General features: G+C 44.6%; 1 protein-coding gene across 1 annotated transcript; it reads right to left on the bottom strand.

Annotated features, from left to right (window-relative positions):
* Window positions 1–354: 354 nt before the first annotated feature.
* On the bottom strand, window positions 355–4,842 carry LOC110016172 (scavenger receptor cysteine-rich type 1 protein M130-like). The gene is made up of 6 exons (XM_023961323.1): window positions 4,751–4,842; window positions 4,274–4,579; window positions 2,878–3,183; window positions 1,121–1,405; window positions 618–703; window positions 355–541 (listed from the first exon to the last, which is right to left on the bottom strand). The coding sequence occupies exons 1-6, from the start codon at window positions 4,782–4,784 to the stop codon at window positions 500–502; spliced, it is 1,059 nt and encodes a 352-aa protein (XP_023817091.1). The 5' UTR covers window positions 4,785–4,842; the 3' UTR covers window positions 355–499.
* Between the last annotated feature and the right edge of the window lie 11,650 nt (window positions 4,843–16,492).

Here is a 16,492-nt window from a genome sequence, read left to right as displayed (position 1 = left end):
TAATGATAACCAAAATCAGGTGTGTTCAGTCAATCAGGATGTGAAATCACTTGAGTCAGCCAATCAACAGCAAGCTGGTTAAGGAGAGCTGGAAAACAGGCAGGGTTGAGGCTCTTCAGGACCAGGGTTAACATAATAGGCCTCCATCTGATTGGTCAACAATGGGAAGGCATCCATCTGATTGGTCAAAGCATAATGGGATTTATTTGATTCGTTAAATGCTGCAAGCTGCTAGAAGATTGTTTTAACACATTTTGGGTTTGCGATTTATTGCGATATTCGCCGTCTTTTGCGATATGCATATTGCAGAGCTGGATATTGCGATAACGATAAATTTGCGGTATATTGTGCAGGCCTAGTTTGGGGTCAAATGTTAATATTGCTGCTTATTGAAACTATTGGTAATGTAATGCAGAGTTCTACAGCTGCAGCCTGGACTGTTCATTCTTTCCTTCACACTGCAGTCCTCTCCTCTGTACAGCCTCCAGAACCAGAACCATCAGGAACGTCTCGGTTCCTCTCGTGTTCTCCGTCTGGTTTTCTAAAAGACAACAATTCACCATCACTATAAAATACTTCAGGTCCTGTATTTGCCGTGCAGGTTGTGTGTTCAGTACCGTGGCGTAGAAGCAGGTGACGAGGATCATCAAGGTCAAACCCACCGAGACGACAACCCAACGGATCATCAAACCGACCACAGAGACTGAAACAGAGGATTTCTGCTGAGTCATATTGGACATTTGATTCTTCAGGAATTGGAACTTTTTCTTGGAAAAATAATCCTAATGTTTTTATTAATCTCCCAATGGCCTGTGTGCATCTATGGGGACCAAACGTTTCTTATATCAAACAAAACCTGGGTGTCTGCAGTGATCATAGTGTTTGTTAAACGTAATGAAAAAAGGAGAATTTGTTGGTACCTGAACCCACAACTTCCTGTTCATTATCAAAATAATGTTCTTAGGCCCAGTCAATCTATTTTCTGAAGGTCTACCTGGCTGGTTTTCATCTTTCCTGACACACTTGGTGCTGATCTGGATCAGTAAATTCTAGAATTACAGAGTGTTGCAGCAAAATGGGACATGATCAGTAAAATAATGACGTTGGTGTTTGGTTTTACCTGAACAGATTATTTCAAGAGTAGATTGGCTTTGATCATCCCAACGCATAATATTACAGTCTTCCAGGTATGGGCCACACGGAGGCTGGATCCACCACACTGATCTGTTCAGGAAGTTGTCTTTGCTTCTAGTAGACAGAGCAGAACCACAACCCAGCTGAGCGCACACTGCAGAGGCGGAGTCCCGGCTCCAGTTAGAAGCAGCTACTGGTCCCCATTCTCCACCGTAAAACATCTCCAGTGTTCCAGCACAGTGACTGACGTCTCCCTCCAGGCGGATGATTCCTTCATGAAGACACAAACAGATACGTTATTGATAAATGATTACACCTGATACCAGTTTAAAGCTGTGGCTCCTCCTCCACCTGAACAGGTGAGGTCAACAACTTTGTCCGATGAGGAGCTTCTCTCTAGTCTGGCGTGGTTGCAGTCCAGGAGAGAAGACTCATGACCTTTACAGAGAAACTCTTTGTTCCACTTTGGAGCCTCTGATTCTCCATAGAGCGCCCCCTGGAGGACTGAAGGAGCCCCACAGCCCAGCTCCCTACAGACCACCTCTGCATCCAGCAGGTCAAAGTCATCTTCACACACGGAGGACCACGAGTTGTTGGACTTCACCTCCAGCCTGCCTGAACACCGACTGGATCCGTCCTCCAGCCTGACAGAGTCTGTGGATCCAGAAGAGAAGACCAAGTTTAGAACGGTTCACAATGAGGAAGATTTCAATTCTCTGGACTCAAACATCTCAGGTTATTAAAAAAACGACTTAAGATCGACTCAATGACGCATCACAAACTGACTGTGAGACGTACATACAGTCGGCATCAGAAGGTTTGTTACCTAAGCAGGTGATTTCCAACGTTTTGCTGCTCATTGTTTCGTAATACAAACATTCCTCAATATTTAGTGGAAATTTATCAAAGCAGGGAGACATAAGAATGAAAACTGGCTTTTCTCTCTGAAGTTGTTTAAATGTCGATGAAACGTGGGATCCACACTTCAGGTTCTTGCACACAAATGCTAATGATGTCTCTGTTCTTAGATATTCCTGGGCATCAACAGCTCTCAATTCTCTTCCGATTTTCAGCTGGAGTTCACCAGAACAACGACTCGATCCCATCAGTCTGACAGTATCAGGATCTGAAAGAAGCCAAGAAATCAAAGATTGTTTGAGAAACATGGAAACAAAACCAGGTCAAGATCTGACCTTCAATCTGTAGCAAATGATGTCTTGCTAGCACACAAGGAAGTGCAAAAACTGCTGCTTTGTCAAAGTGGGAGGAGCTTCCCTCCACCCGTCCACTTCCCTAAAGCTCCGTTCACATCGGCCTCAGTAACGCGTTTAAGCAGCCACTTCCAATGAAAAGTCAATGTAAACGTGCATTTAGGGCTTCTGGTTCAAAACTCTCACATTCATGCTTAGCTATGCAAGTTTCTGTGACCGTTTTTAGGCTCCAAGAACAAAACACACGACCTTTGAACTCATGTAGAAACCAGCTGAAACTTTGACCAATCAGAGACTTGGATTTGGTAATGACCAGTGAGTGAATATGGGTCACATGCCCGGTGCAAACAGAGCTTGAGATGACTGTCAATCAAACTTTTACTGATTGATGTACCTGCACAGGTGTTCTAGACATTTCTATAGTGGCGTAAATGTCACAAAAAGTTCCGTCTGTGCTTATTGATCCATCAGCTCCCAGTGAGATTGAACATGTTACAGAAACACGCCTACATTCACTAACTGGCAGCTGTACCTGAGCAGGTGAGTCCAACAGCTTTGTCAGGTGGACAGGCTTTTGTTTTCCTCCATGAGCTTCCACAGTCCAGAAGAACAGACTCATGACCTTCACAGAGAAACTCTCTGCTCAATATGGGAGCTTCTGCTTCTCCATAGAGCGCCCCCTGGAGGACTGAAGGAGCCCCACAGCCCAGCTCCCTACAGACCACCTCTGCATCCAGCAGGTCAAAGTCATCTTCACACACGGAGGACCACGAGTTGTTGGACTTCACCTCCAGCCTGCCTGAACACCGACTGGATCCGTTCTCCAGCCTGACAGAGTCTGTGGATCCAGAAGAGAAGACCAAGTTTAGAACGGTTCACAATGAGGAATATTTCAATTCTCTGGACTCAAACATCTCAGATTACTAAAAAAACGACTTAAAATCGACTCAATGATGCATCACAAACTGACAGTGAGACGTACATACAGTCGGCATCAGAAGGTTTGTTACCTAAGCAGGTGATTTCCACCGTCTGGCTGCTCATTGTATCATAGTACAAACATTCCTCAGTATTTAGCGGAAATTTATTAAAGCAGGTAGAAACAATCTGGAAAACTGGCTTTTCTCTTGGAAGTTGTTTAGTTGTAGATGAAACGTAAGATCCACACTTCAGGTTCTTGCACACAAATGCTAATGTTGTCTCTGTTCTTAGAAATCCCCAGTGATCAACAGCTCTCCATTCTTTTCCACTTTTCAGCTGGAGTTCACCAGAACAACGACTCGATCCCATCAGTCTCACATTATCAGGATCTGAAAGAACCCAAGAAAATCAAAGATTGTTTAAGAAACATGGAAACAAAACCAGGTCAAGATCTGACCTTCAATCTGTAGCAAATGCTGTCTTGCTAGCACACAAGGAAGTGCAAAAACTGCTGCTTTGTCAAAGTGGGAGGAGCTTCCCTCCACCCGTCCACTTCCCTAAAGCTCCGTTCACATCGGCCTCAGTAACGCGTTTAAGCAGCCACTTCCAATGAAAAGTCAATGTTAACGTGCATTCAGGGCTTCTGGTTCAAAACTCTCACATTCACGCTTAGCTATGCAAGTTTCTGTGACCGTTTTTAGGCTCCATGAACAAAACACGTGACCATTGAACTCACTTTGAAACCAGCTCGAACTTTGTCCAATCAGAGACTTGGATTTGGTAATGACCAGTGAGTGAATATGGGTCACATGCCCGGTGCAAACAGAGCTTGAGATGAATTTCAATCAAACTTTTACTGATTGATGTACCTGCACAGGTGTTGTAGACATTTCTACAGTGGCATAAATGTCACTAAAAGTTCCGTCTGTGCTTATTGATCCATCAGCTCCCAGTGAGATTGAACATGTTACAGAAACACGCCTACATTCACTAACTGGCAGCTGTACCTGAGCAGGTGAGTCCAACAGCTTTGTCAGGTGGACAGGCTTTTGTTTTCCTCCATGAGCTTCCACAGTCCAGAAGAACAGACTCATGACCTTCACAGAGAAACTCTCTGCTCAATATGGGAGCTTCTGCTTCTCCATAGAGCGCCCCCTGGAGGACTGAAGGAGCCCCACAGCCCAGCTCCCTACAGACCACCTCTGCATCCAGCAGGTCAAAGTCATCTTCACACACGGAGGACCACGAGTTGTTGGACTTCACCTCCAGCCTGCCTGAACACCGACTGGATCCGTTCTCCAGCCTGACAGAGTCTGTGGATCCAGAAGAGAAGACCAAGTTTAGAACGGTTCACAATGAGGAATATTTCAATTCTCTGGACTCAAACATCTCAGGTTACAAAAAAACGACTTAAGATCGACTCAATGACGCATCACAAACTGACAGTGAGACGTACATACAGTCAGCATCAGAAGGTTTGTTACCTGAGCAGGTGATTTCCACCGTCTGGCTGCTCATTGTATCGTAGTACAAACATTCCTCAATATTAAGTGGAAATTTATGAAAGCAGGTAGAAACAATCTGGAAAACTGGCTTTTCTCTTGGAAGTTGTTTAGTTGTCGATGAAATGTAGGATCCACACTTCAGGTTGTTGCACACAAATGCTGATGTCTCTGTTCTTAGAAACATCCAGGCATCAACAGCTCTCCATTCTCTTCCGATTTTCACCTGAAATTCACCAGAACAACGACTCGATCCCATCAGTCTCATAGTATCAGGATCTGAAAGAACCCAAAAAATCAAAGATTGTTTGAGAAACATGGAAACAAAACCAGGTCAAGATCTGACCTTCAATCTGTAGCAAATGCTGTCTTGCTCGCACACAAGGAAGTGCAAAAACTGCTGCTTTGTCAAAGTGGGAGGAGCTTCCCTCCACCCGTCCACTTCCCTGAAGCTCCGTTCACATCGGCCTCAGTAACGCGTTTAAGCAGCCACAGTGTGTGTGTGTGTGTAGGTGTGCGTGCATGTGTGTGTGCGTGTGTGCGTGCATGCGTGCGTCTGTGCCACAGGGACACGGACACCCCCCGGCTCACATGGGATGTGGTCCCCAGCTCTTGGTCAAAATGCTCAGGGATCCCCCTCCTGCGTGGAGAGAAGACTGCCGGGCCCAGGAAACCTTCACCCAGGCGACACGACCGTTCCCAAGGACCTGGTACGCCCAACCAGGGATGGGGTAGGGGACAGATGGTCCTAGGTCCCACCTTCCTTGTGAAATGCATGTGTGTGTGTTTGTGTGTGTGTTTATGATGGAATGTAGCTTTGAAGAATAAAGGGTGTGTGTGCAGTTAAAATTTGGCGGGTAGGGTGCTAGGAGGACATCTGCTGCTTGCTGGCAGTGATGTCCAAGCACCCCCCCTACCAAGGGCACTACATGTCTAAGATGCAAATAAAACCGAGAGAGGGGGGGCCTATTCCATATGGCAACCATGGGAGGGGGACCACTGCATAGTAGCTCCTTCCCCCAAGGTGCATCATAGGCTGAACCCCCCCACCCCCTCACCCTAATATAAGATTAACTGATGAAGGGGGTAAATCAGGGACAGCTGGTAGACTGTCCCCTGGTGGTCCAACAGCCGTCCCTCAGCATAGGGCCCTGGGGCCTCATTTCTAAAACTTTGCGTAGGATTTGCATCAGAAGTGGCGTACGGATGAAACATAGGACGTGCGTACGCCAGGAATCCTAGTGTTGTTAGGACTTGAAGTGGGACTGGCACGGCGTGGTTCCTCCGAGTGCTCCTCTGTAACGCCGGGGCCAAAAGCCGCAGAGGTCCAACAGGACGGCTGGAGGAAGTCGGAACCGGCTCATGAGCCACTCGTCCTCGTTTGCCAGCAAGTCTTCTTGCTGTCTAAAGATGTGTTCACTCCGAATTCTCCCATTTGCCACATCTTCTAAGAGCTCAAGATCAGCCATTGTGCGTCATTACGCATTGTGATGGGGCATTTTATTTCCATCCATTTAATTACATCTGACAAGCTACAGATGTCGGTAATAATCCACGTGGAAATGGGAAATTGTTCAGCGCAAATGTAATTTCTTCTTGCTTTCTGAATGGTTGAGACATACGCCCAGTGGCGGTTTTTGATATGGGCGATGTGGGCGGTCGCCCAGGGCGGCAATACATAGGGGGCGGCATTTGCCGTGCCTGAGGCGTTACACATAATGTGCTACATACTATATTCAAAGAGGAAGCTTAGAGCTTTTAATTTGAAAATGCTTCAGCAACCGACGCTTAATGCTGTTAGTTTGACACATCAGACTCTTAAGAATGTCTTCCTCCTATTTGCTCTTCACACTTATGGTTCAAAAAAAAAAAAAAATAAAAAAAAAAAAGAATACCTCAGAGTGAAACAACGTAAAACAGGCACGTGAAAAGGAATTAGGCAGAACAAACACCCGTGCTCAACCCAATTTCGAAGAAAGCAGGCAATGGAGATTATTTCCCACAATTCTTTGCTCCGACACAGCAGACCCGATGCGCACGTGACCACCGCCCTCTGCTGCAAGACGCTTGCGGCCACACCTCTTTGCGGTAGTCTTTGGAACATAAGTCAAAAAACTCGAGAGGGGAGCGCAACTCGCCGGTGGCTGGCTGAATCACACTAACAGGTGATTGTCAGATAGAAAAGGACTCCCAATCAACTCTGAGCCGCAGCTGCGCCTCCCGTCATAGAGACGGAGCCGCGTGTGTCAGAGGGAAGGGGAGGGGGAGGGGGATGAGCGCAGACCATTTTTTTAGGATTCAGTTTTTTTGGAGGATTTCTACTGTTGGTGTTGCACAAATTTAGGGAAATGCCAAATATTTTTGGAGTAATCCCACTGATGAGTTCTAAGATTTAGTCTTTAATGTTTTATAAGACCTAAACATATTAATCACAATAAGGTTTATTTTTTAGATCTAATCCCTCTGATATGTTTCACAAAGACACACACAGGACGTCACACATTAAGAAATTATTGCTAAAAATGAAGCAGGAGTCCAGCTCTAAAAAAAAATGCTCAAAAAATGATGAAAGAGCAACAAAAATGGAATTATTTGATATGTAATTTCTTATTAATATTTCCAGGCTTTCTTTGTTTTGTCGTGCAGCATGTTCATATTCGTATAATTTTGACAGAATATATTTCTATGGAGAACAAAATATTACAAGTTATTTAAGGTTTAACTTCAGTTATTATGGATTAATGTTCCTGTTCTTATTCATATTTATGTTCAAAAAGTTCAGTTTAAAAGGTTTAAAAGTTTAGCTTTAGTGTGTTCAGTAAATGTTTATCTTCTTCGGCCCAAAACCTTAAGCGTGTTTTTAACTTAGGCCCCCTGTGTGACTGAGTTTGACCCCCCTGTAATACGAGTCTAGAAAATTCATGCATTTTTTGAGTAAAATGGCTAAATAGAAGATAGGGAACACAACAGGATGTTGTCAAATTTTGTATGTGTGCGGGGGGGGGGGGGGGGGGGGCTGGTGGGGTTACTCGCCCAGGGAGTAAGTTAGTGTAGAACCGCCACTGCATACGCCATACATTGTTTTATCAAAAATAAAAGAAACTAAAGGCATATGCATGAATACCATAATTCCATAGCTTATGAAGAAATGTTTTACTGTGAAAACAACTTTCCCCAGTGGACAATTAGTACATCCATCTATCTATTCATCCGTCCGCACGCCCGCACCTATTTCTGCTCCGCCAGACGGACACATTGAGGAGAATATCAGTTTTGTACATTATTTCGTTCTGTTAACTATATTATTTATGAGGATGAATTGCACAACATGCCAATATTGCAGAACATATTTCACTTTTCTTTTTGCAAATATGTGTTCATTTGAATTTCTGTTGTGATTTTCGTTTGATCTTTTTTGTTTGTTTCACTGCTGATCGGTCCAACGGGTGTTGGTGTAGCTGTTAATTGTTAGACTTGCTTTGTGAAGTCTTCATGTTATTTCTGAGAGGCAGTATTGTCATTTTCACTTTGACGTGTTTCTTCCATCTGCCGACGGTGTCGCCGTTTCTCATTTCACCCGTTTTTGTGCGTACGCCTGCGTCAGAGCTTGCGTGAAGGACCGCACATTTTTCCGTCAAGTTTGCTTTTTATAAATATCAATTATTGCGTAGAGAGTGGCGTACGCCTTCTTTTGTGCGTACGCAACGTTTATAAATGAGGCCCCTGGTCCCCTCAGTCCAGGGGCAAACCCCCCAGGCCCCACACCACCCACCCCACACACAGAGAGAGGAGCCAGAAAGCGCCGCCCCCCCAAGAGCAAGTCCAGGCCTCCGCCCCCAGGCGCCACCCCTGGGAGAGATCTGGTCTGGTCTGGTCTGGCCTGAACGGGACTGAGGCAGCCAACCTGCTGGGGCGACCGCTGATTGCCTCAGCGGAGACCCCAACCCGTCAAACCTCCAAGGTCCCGTACCGATGGTGGGCCCTCCCCCAGACAGCCCCCCCAAAGGACAGGGCCAATAAGCCACCTCCCACCCCCCAGACCCCGCAGCCCTGGTGGATGTCACGCAGAGCGACCCAGGGCCCCAAGACGGTTGCCCCGCCCCGTCCCAGGTGCAGATGGGCAGCCCATTCAGCGCAGCTGTAGCAACCCCCCACCCCCCCGAGCAGGGCCTTCCACCAACCCCCCACCCACGGTCTGTAACATCAGTATTCATATCCCCAACAACATATATACTAGTAGTGGGACTGTCTTGTATAAATGAATCAATTAAATCAAGCTTACTTAAAAACTCATCCTCATTCTGAGCATATTCATATGGTGTGTAAATATTCATAAGGATGAATTCTTTGTTGATGTGAGTGAAGTGTATTGCAATGCACCAGTCTTCACAAAGTCTGATCACTTCAATCAGTGGATCAAGCTGTTTTCTCCACAGAATAGCCACACCCCCTGGTATCCTCCCCCTAACTATTGATGTGCTGAGGTCAGTGGTAGACTCCCCAGCGCCATAGAAGTCAGAGTTCAGGGTGTTCAATTTTTCCAGGTCCTGTTTCCAGGTCCTGTTTAATATTTACGGAGACGACCATTTGGTGTTTTGTTATAAATTTGAAATGTGCAAAAACTGGGACTTTTATACACCAAAAAGGAGCTTCCCTCCACCCGTCCACTTCCCTAAAGCTCCGTTCACATCGGCCTCAGTAACGCGTTTAAGCAGCCAGTTCCAATGAAAAGTCAATGTAAACGTGCATTTAGGGCTTCAGGTTCAAAATTCTCACATTCACGCTTAGCTATGCAAGTTTCTATGACTGTTTTAGACTCAATGAACAAAACACACGACCTTTGAACTCATGTTGAAACCAGCTGAAACTTTGACCCATCAGAGACTTGGATTTGGTAATGACCAGTGAGTGAATATGGGTCACATGCCCGGTGCAAACAGAGCTTGAGATGAATTTCAATCAAACTTTTACTGATTGATGTACCTGCACAGGTGTTCTAGACCAGTGTTTTTCAACCAGTGTGCCGTGGGAGATGGTCAAGTGTGCCGTGAGAAATTGCCCTCATTAACTGATCTAAAAGCAATTACCATCTCCAGGAAATCAGCTCTTTGTTCATCCAAACAGGCCCTGATAAAACACTGAGAAGTTAAGAATATGAAATATCATAAAATTATTTTTTCTTTGTGTTTATAAGATTCTATTAAAGACATTTTGATAAGAATAACGGGATACCGCGATTTAGTTGCAGCTATAACTGTGTAAGGAAAAGTCCCGCCCCTTTAACTGTCTCCACCAATCATTCTTGAAGGCTTAATCACATGTCATCAGTCTGACCAATCACTTCCTTGTTTCGATTTAGCGCAAAAAAGTCTCTCTGTTCTAACAAAAATACCAGCTAAAGCTCGTCTTTAGCGGTGTAGCTTTCCACAGAATCTGGTATCAGACTGGAACAAAACCATGAAGCTCAAAGACGCTGGTCTTTCTGCGGTCGGCGGATTACGGGCACTACATCTCCCATGATGCAGTAAAGTGACTGTCTTAGCGCACAATGAGTCTCTCCTCTTAACTTTTTAAAACAACTAACACACATCAAACAGTTTTTGAATCTTTTGACTTAATTTTTAATACATCTTTTAGAAAAAACAGCTGCAGCTTCCAGCTTTTTCTGCAACAATTATCACAAAAATGCATGTGAGATTGCAGAGCGGCTGTAGATCAATACAGACTGAGGTTTTTCTTTTTTTTTTTATTTATCTATTTTTTTGGATGCTGGTGTGCCGCGGGATTTTTGTCAAGGTTAAAGTGTGCCGTGGCTCAAAAAAGGAAAACATCTGACAAAAACACTGTTCTAGACATTTCTATAGTGGCATAAATGTCACTAAAAGTTCCGTCTGTGCTTATTGATCCATCAGCTCCCAGTGAGATTGAACATGTCACAGAAACACGCCTACATTCACTAACTGGCAGCTGTACCTGAGCAGGTGAGTCCAACAGCTTTGTCAGGTGGACAGGCTTTTGTTTTCCTCCATGAGCTTCCACAGTCCAGAAGAACAGACTCATGACCTTCACAGAGAAACTCTCTGCTCAATATGGGAGCTTCTGCTTCTCCATAGAGCGCCCCCTGGAGGACTGAAGGAGCCCCACAGCCCAGCTCCCTACAGACCACCTCTGCATCCAGCAGGTCAAAGTCATCTTCACACACGGAGGACCACCAGTTGTTGGACTTCACCTCCAGCCCGCCTGAACACCGACTGGAGCTGTTCTCCAGCCTGACAGAGTCTGGAAAGAGATGAAGAGAAGATCAGACATTGATCAGATGATGGTATCTCTCATGTGGGGTCTGTGGGAACTTTCATTCCATTGACTGAAGTTTTTCAGTGCTTTATTGTTTTCTTTACATTTTCTTATCTTTCTTAAAGTCACAGAGAGACGCACTAATAAACTCACCTGAACAAGTTATTTTCATATTGTCTGTTGTTTCTCGGACTGACACCAAAGAACCACAATCCAGTCTTCTGCAAACATCGGCTAGATTCTTCATGTTTATAATCCATACTTTACTCCACTCAGATCCCTGGATCCTCCTCTGCAGTCCACCAGCACAGCGACTGTCTGTTCCTACCAACCTGAATTCTTCTGGACCTACTGAGCACAGACACAGTAATGCCATGAAGCAGTGGGACTTCAGCACAACCTACAGCAGATTGTGTTGTTGTGGGTTTGTCTCATTGACCTGGGGCCTGTTTCAGAAAGGAGGTTAAGTGTAAACTCTGAGTGCGTTAACCCTGAAATCAGGGAAACCCTGGGTTTTCCGTTTCAGAATGGGAGGTTTGTTAAACCAGAGTAAACAGAGTAAGTCAAACCCGTTTTTGAAAGAGAGGTAACTTCTACTCGGAGTCAGTGTCCATGGTTACTTACGCTGTGAACCTAACCTGGTCGGGAGCAGGTTTTATTCTCTAAACTCAAGGTTTCTGCCGGTCCCCTCCCCTTTTTAAAGACAAAGCGGTATTTTTTGCTTTAACCTTCATTGCCCACATTTCCGTCACACAGAGACAAGTGACAAGAATGGCTTGTCCTTTTCTGGAGGACCCAATAGACGAGGAGGCTGCATTAATTCATAGAGAATTACATTTACGTCGTGCGAGGATTTTGAGACCTAGACTCGATTTTTTTGTCATTTCCCCATACGTTTTTGTTTGAGCGTTACAGTTTTTCGTTGCAGTCAATTACATATATACAATGAAAACAACATTAGATATGTATTGCTATGTAGATGTTTCATATGTCAAATATTGTCAACATAGCCTACATCCATGACATGCTCACATTTGACCTGATTGAATTATGTTTTTATACTTCATTTTTAGCTGCTGCCATGTTCTTTTAATTCCTGCAGGATTGCATCTACATGAAAATGAAATCAGGGACATTGAATTAGATTAATGTAACAATTACGCTTTGGAAACACAATTTGCTAGTACTGCTTACTTTCTTAATCCCATATAAACCTATACCACTTGATCAATACAAGGATAGACAAGAGTTCACTTTTACAAACACAATTGCATGTATCAATATTAAACTGACCAACGTTTGCAAGAGGGGAAGGTTAACAAAAAAGTCCTCTAAACATTACTGACGTTAAATGCATTTTCCCCCAGATTGGTTCTGTACACTATGCAGCATTTCATGCAATTACACCAGGAATAACACTTCAAAAGTACACCTAAATATCACCATTTTTATTTCACACCTTACGCTATTTAAAAAGTTATTACAGTCAATATTTTATAACAAAGATTTAAATACAAACTTGCGCATTAACTTGAGCAGCTATGTTTTTCTCACGCTAACTGTCTCTGTTTTGCAGATGCAGCGGTGTTGCTTTTCTTCTGGAATATGTGCTCATATTCACTGTAACTCTGCAGCAGCACGTCAAGTTCAGCTGGCGAAAAATACACAGACCTCTTTTTTTCACGGTTGCCATGGTGACTCGTGATATCTGCGCTCCATTGATAATGGCTTCTTATAGTTGCGGTGCGGACGCTTTCCTCCGAATCAGTACACTCAGAGTTGATTGACCTAACTCGGATCAGCTTCTCTGAAACAGAAAACTCAGAGTTGTTAATCTCTCGATAGACCAACTCAGAGTTCAAGTTTAACCTCAGAGTTGGTTGAACCTCCTTTCTGAAACAGGCCCCTCTTGTGTGTTCAGCCCACAGTCCTGTGGAGAAACCAGAGAGGGAGCGTGAAGAAGATTAGTCAACTTTCTACAACATGTCACGTGTCCACACTGAAATCTACAGCTATCACTGGATGAAGGTGAGAATCTCATGAAGCCTTAGTCACAGATGCTCTAAAGCTGTGTTCACATCACCCTCAGAAACACGTGTTTCAGTGTCCACTTCTAATAAATAGTCTATGTCAGGGGTCCCCATATCCAGGCCTGGAGGGCCGGTGTCCCACATGTTTTCCAACCAACCTGCCATTGAAGCTGCTTATTGGCTAAACACACCTGATCCACGTAACCAGCAGCAAATAAGGCAGGATTTCTGGAAAAGAAGGAGGACACTGGCCCTCCAGACCTGGATTTGGAGACCCCTGGTCTATGTCAATGCAGGTTTCAGGCATCTGAACTCAAAACTCCTTGTCAGAAGTCAGAACTCTGTCTCCCCCTCTGGTCACCGGCTGGAACAGTCTTCAGAGAACTGCAAGCACTTCATCTCCCAGCACCTCCAGCGTGAACTTCCTGGATGCCACACACCTGACTCTCATTCACTCAATCAACCAAAGTCCACTTCAGCAAGTGCAAAACACGACACGATACAGGAATAATAAATGTTTGTGTTTATTTGTGTGTATGCATGGACATATGCATGTGTACAAGAGTGTATTGTGTACGTGTTGACATGTATGTGTGCTTACGTGTTTGTAATACTTGAATATGTGTGGATAAGTGACAGGCCCCCCCTTTAGGAAAACATTGAATTGTTATAGTTATAGGGGGTTTGTATAAATATACTCCTCATGGATCTGAGGCTCCTGATTGTAACAGTAGCATCTGTCCAACACACACACTCACTCTCACACACACACACACCCACTCTCACACACACACACACACACACACACTCATGTTCACACTCAGAGTCATGAACTGAGGATGTCAGAGTTCCTGCAGAAACGCATGTGAACCACCAGAGGGCAGAAAAGTCTGAGTGTCGACTCCTGCTGAGTGGATCTTAGAGATCCTGCCGTCACTTTTACTGGAAACTTAAAGTTATCATTTACAGCTTTTGAGTCACTTTAATTCAATCCTCAATTAAAGTGTCTATTGATTTACATGGGGGTTGCATTGTGGTGTAGTGGGAAGCACTCTAACCTCCCAAACGGTTCAAATCCCAGGGGGGGGGTTTGCATGTTCTACTTGTGCATGTGTGGGTTTTCTCCCGTTTCCTCCCCCAGTCCAAAAACACACTTCATGGGTTCATTGATCATAGCTTGTCCATTGGGTGTGAATGTGTGGTTGTGTGGCGCTGTAACAGACTGGTGACCTGACCCTGCACTCAGCAGCTGGAATAGGCTCCAGGATAGGCTCCAGCAACCCCGGTAACCCAAATAAGATTCAGCAGCTTTAGAGGACGGATGGTTTCACTTGTAAATATTTTCATCCCACTTTTCTACCTCACTCTAAGGCCCAGTGCTCTTTCCAGTCACATTCACTCACTGATGGCGGCTCAGCGGACAAACACTGGCGCCAATCTGTGACCACAAGACGACGCTGAAGAGGGGGGGGGGGGTTGAGGTGCAACGCAAGACACGTTTACCGCCGACCGGTGCCAAGTGTCCGGTGGTTGGGTACCACTGATCTAAGATAGCACAGCGGTTATAGGAACATTCTGCTGCATTTTTCATACTAAGATGACCTAAAACTGGGTCCTGTTAAGAAACTACAGGACCTCAACTGCTCAAACCTGGATTAAACCTGGATTATGATTTAGATATTAAAGAACACATTAACACAGTTTCTGATTTGTGAAAATGTAAAATAGAAGGATTTTTATCACATTTTACGCACTGAGTCCACCTTAGACCAGGGGCCTCATTTATAAACGTTGCGTACGCACAAAAGAAGACATACGCCACTCTCTACGCAATAATGGATTTTTATAAAAAGCAAACTTGACGAAAAAATGTGCGGTCCTTCACGCAAGCTCTGACCCAGGCGTACGCACAAAAACGGGTGAAATGAGAAACGGCGACACCGTCGGCAGATGGAAGAAACACGTGAAAGTGAAAATGACAATACTGCCTCTCAGAAATAACATGAAGACTTCACAAAGCAAGTCTAACAATTAACAGCTACACCAACACCCGTTTGATCGATCAGCAGTGAAACAAAGAAATCAAACGAAAATTACAACAGAAATTCAAATGAACACTTATTTGCAGAAAGAAAAGTGAAAAATGTGCTGCAATATTGGCATGTTGTTAATATAGTTAACAGAACGAAATAATGTACAAAACTGATATTCCCGTCAATGTGTCCGTCTGGCGGAGCAGATATAGGTGCAGTTAGACAAACAGATGGATAGATAGAGAGAGATGCATTAATTGTCCACTGGGGAAAGTTGTTTTCATATTAAAACATTTCTTCATAAGCCACGGAATTATGGTATTCATGCATATGCCTTTAGTTTGTTTTATTTTTGATAAAACAATGTATGGCGTATGTCTCAACCATTCAGAAAGCAACAAGAAATTACATTTGCGCTGAACAATTTCCCATTTCCACGTGGATTATTACCGACATCTGTAGCTTGTCAGATGTAAATAAATGGAGGGAAATAAAATGCCCCATCACAATGCGTAATGACGCACAATGGCTGATCTTGCGCTCTTAGAAGAAGTGGCAAATGGAAGAATTCGGAGTGAACGCATCTTTAGACAGCAAGGAGACGTGCTGGCAAACGAGGACGAGTGGCTTATGAGCCGGTTCTGACTTCCTCCAGCCGTCCTGTTGGAGCTTTTGGGGGGGGTGTCACCCGGTGCATCTGGCGCGTCGGCGTCCCCCAGCGCCTCAGTCACCACTCCACTAAGGGATTCCCCAATAATTGTCGCCAGTCTCTCATCAAGAGGGGTCAGCTCCGGTGCCAGTCCACCCCCCCTCATGGAGCGCTAGACGTTTTTTTGCCTCGACTTTGATGTCCGACCATTTCTTTTTTATTTCGGCCACGGTCTGAGGTTGTGAGGCTACAGCATTTACGGCGTCTGCCACCGTTTGCCGCTCACGTGCCTTTTTGGCATTAGTAATGCCCACACTGTGCCCTCCAAACAACACTTTTCTCCTCTTTTCCACCTCGCCAACGATAACTTCTACTTCACATTGAGTGAAGTTACGTTTTTTTCATTTCCTCTCTGTGTGTGCCATGGTTTCGCAATCAATGAATATTCATTTGTGGGCGTTTCACGGACTATTTATGGGCAACTATGGGCGTGTCATGAAGCCGCAAAAGCTGCGCTGCATTTAGAATTGGTTGTGATTTATTAAGGGAAAGATGCGTAGGATGTGCGTGCGCACGGTTTTATAAATCCCAATATTTCTGTGCGTACGCACATCCTATGTTTCATCCGTACGCCACTTCTGACGCAAATCCTACGCAAAGTTTCAGAAATGAGGCCCCTGGTCCTGTTCCTGAAATTTTGGGGAAATTTATTTTTTAA

The sequence above is a fragment of the Oryzias latipes genome, chromosome 13 (genome assembly GCF_002234675.1).
Source record: "Oryzias latipes chromosome 13, ASM223467v1".
Taxonomy (NCBI): domain Eukaryota; kingdom Metazoa; phylum Chordata; class Actinopteri; order Beloniformes; family Adrianichthyidae; genus Oryzias; species Oryzias latipes.
This window is presented reverse-complemented; position numbering and strand designations above follow the sequence as displayed.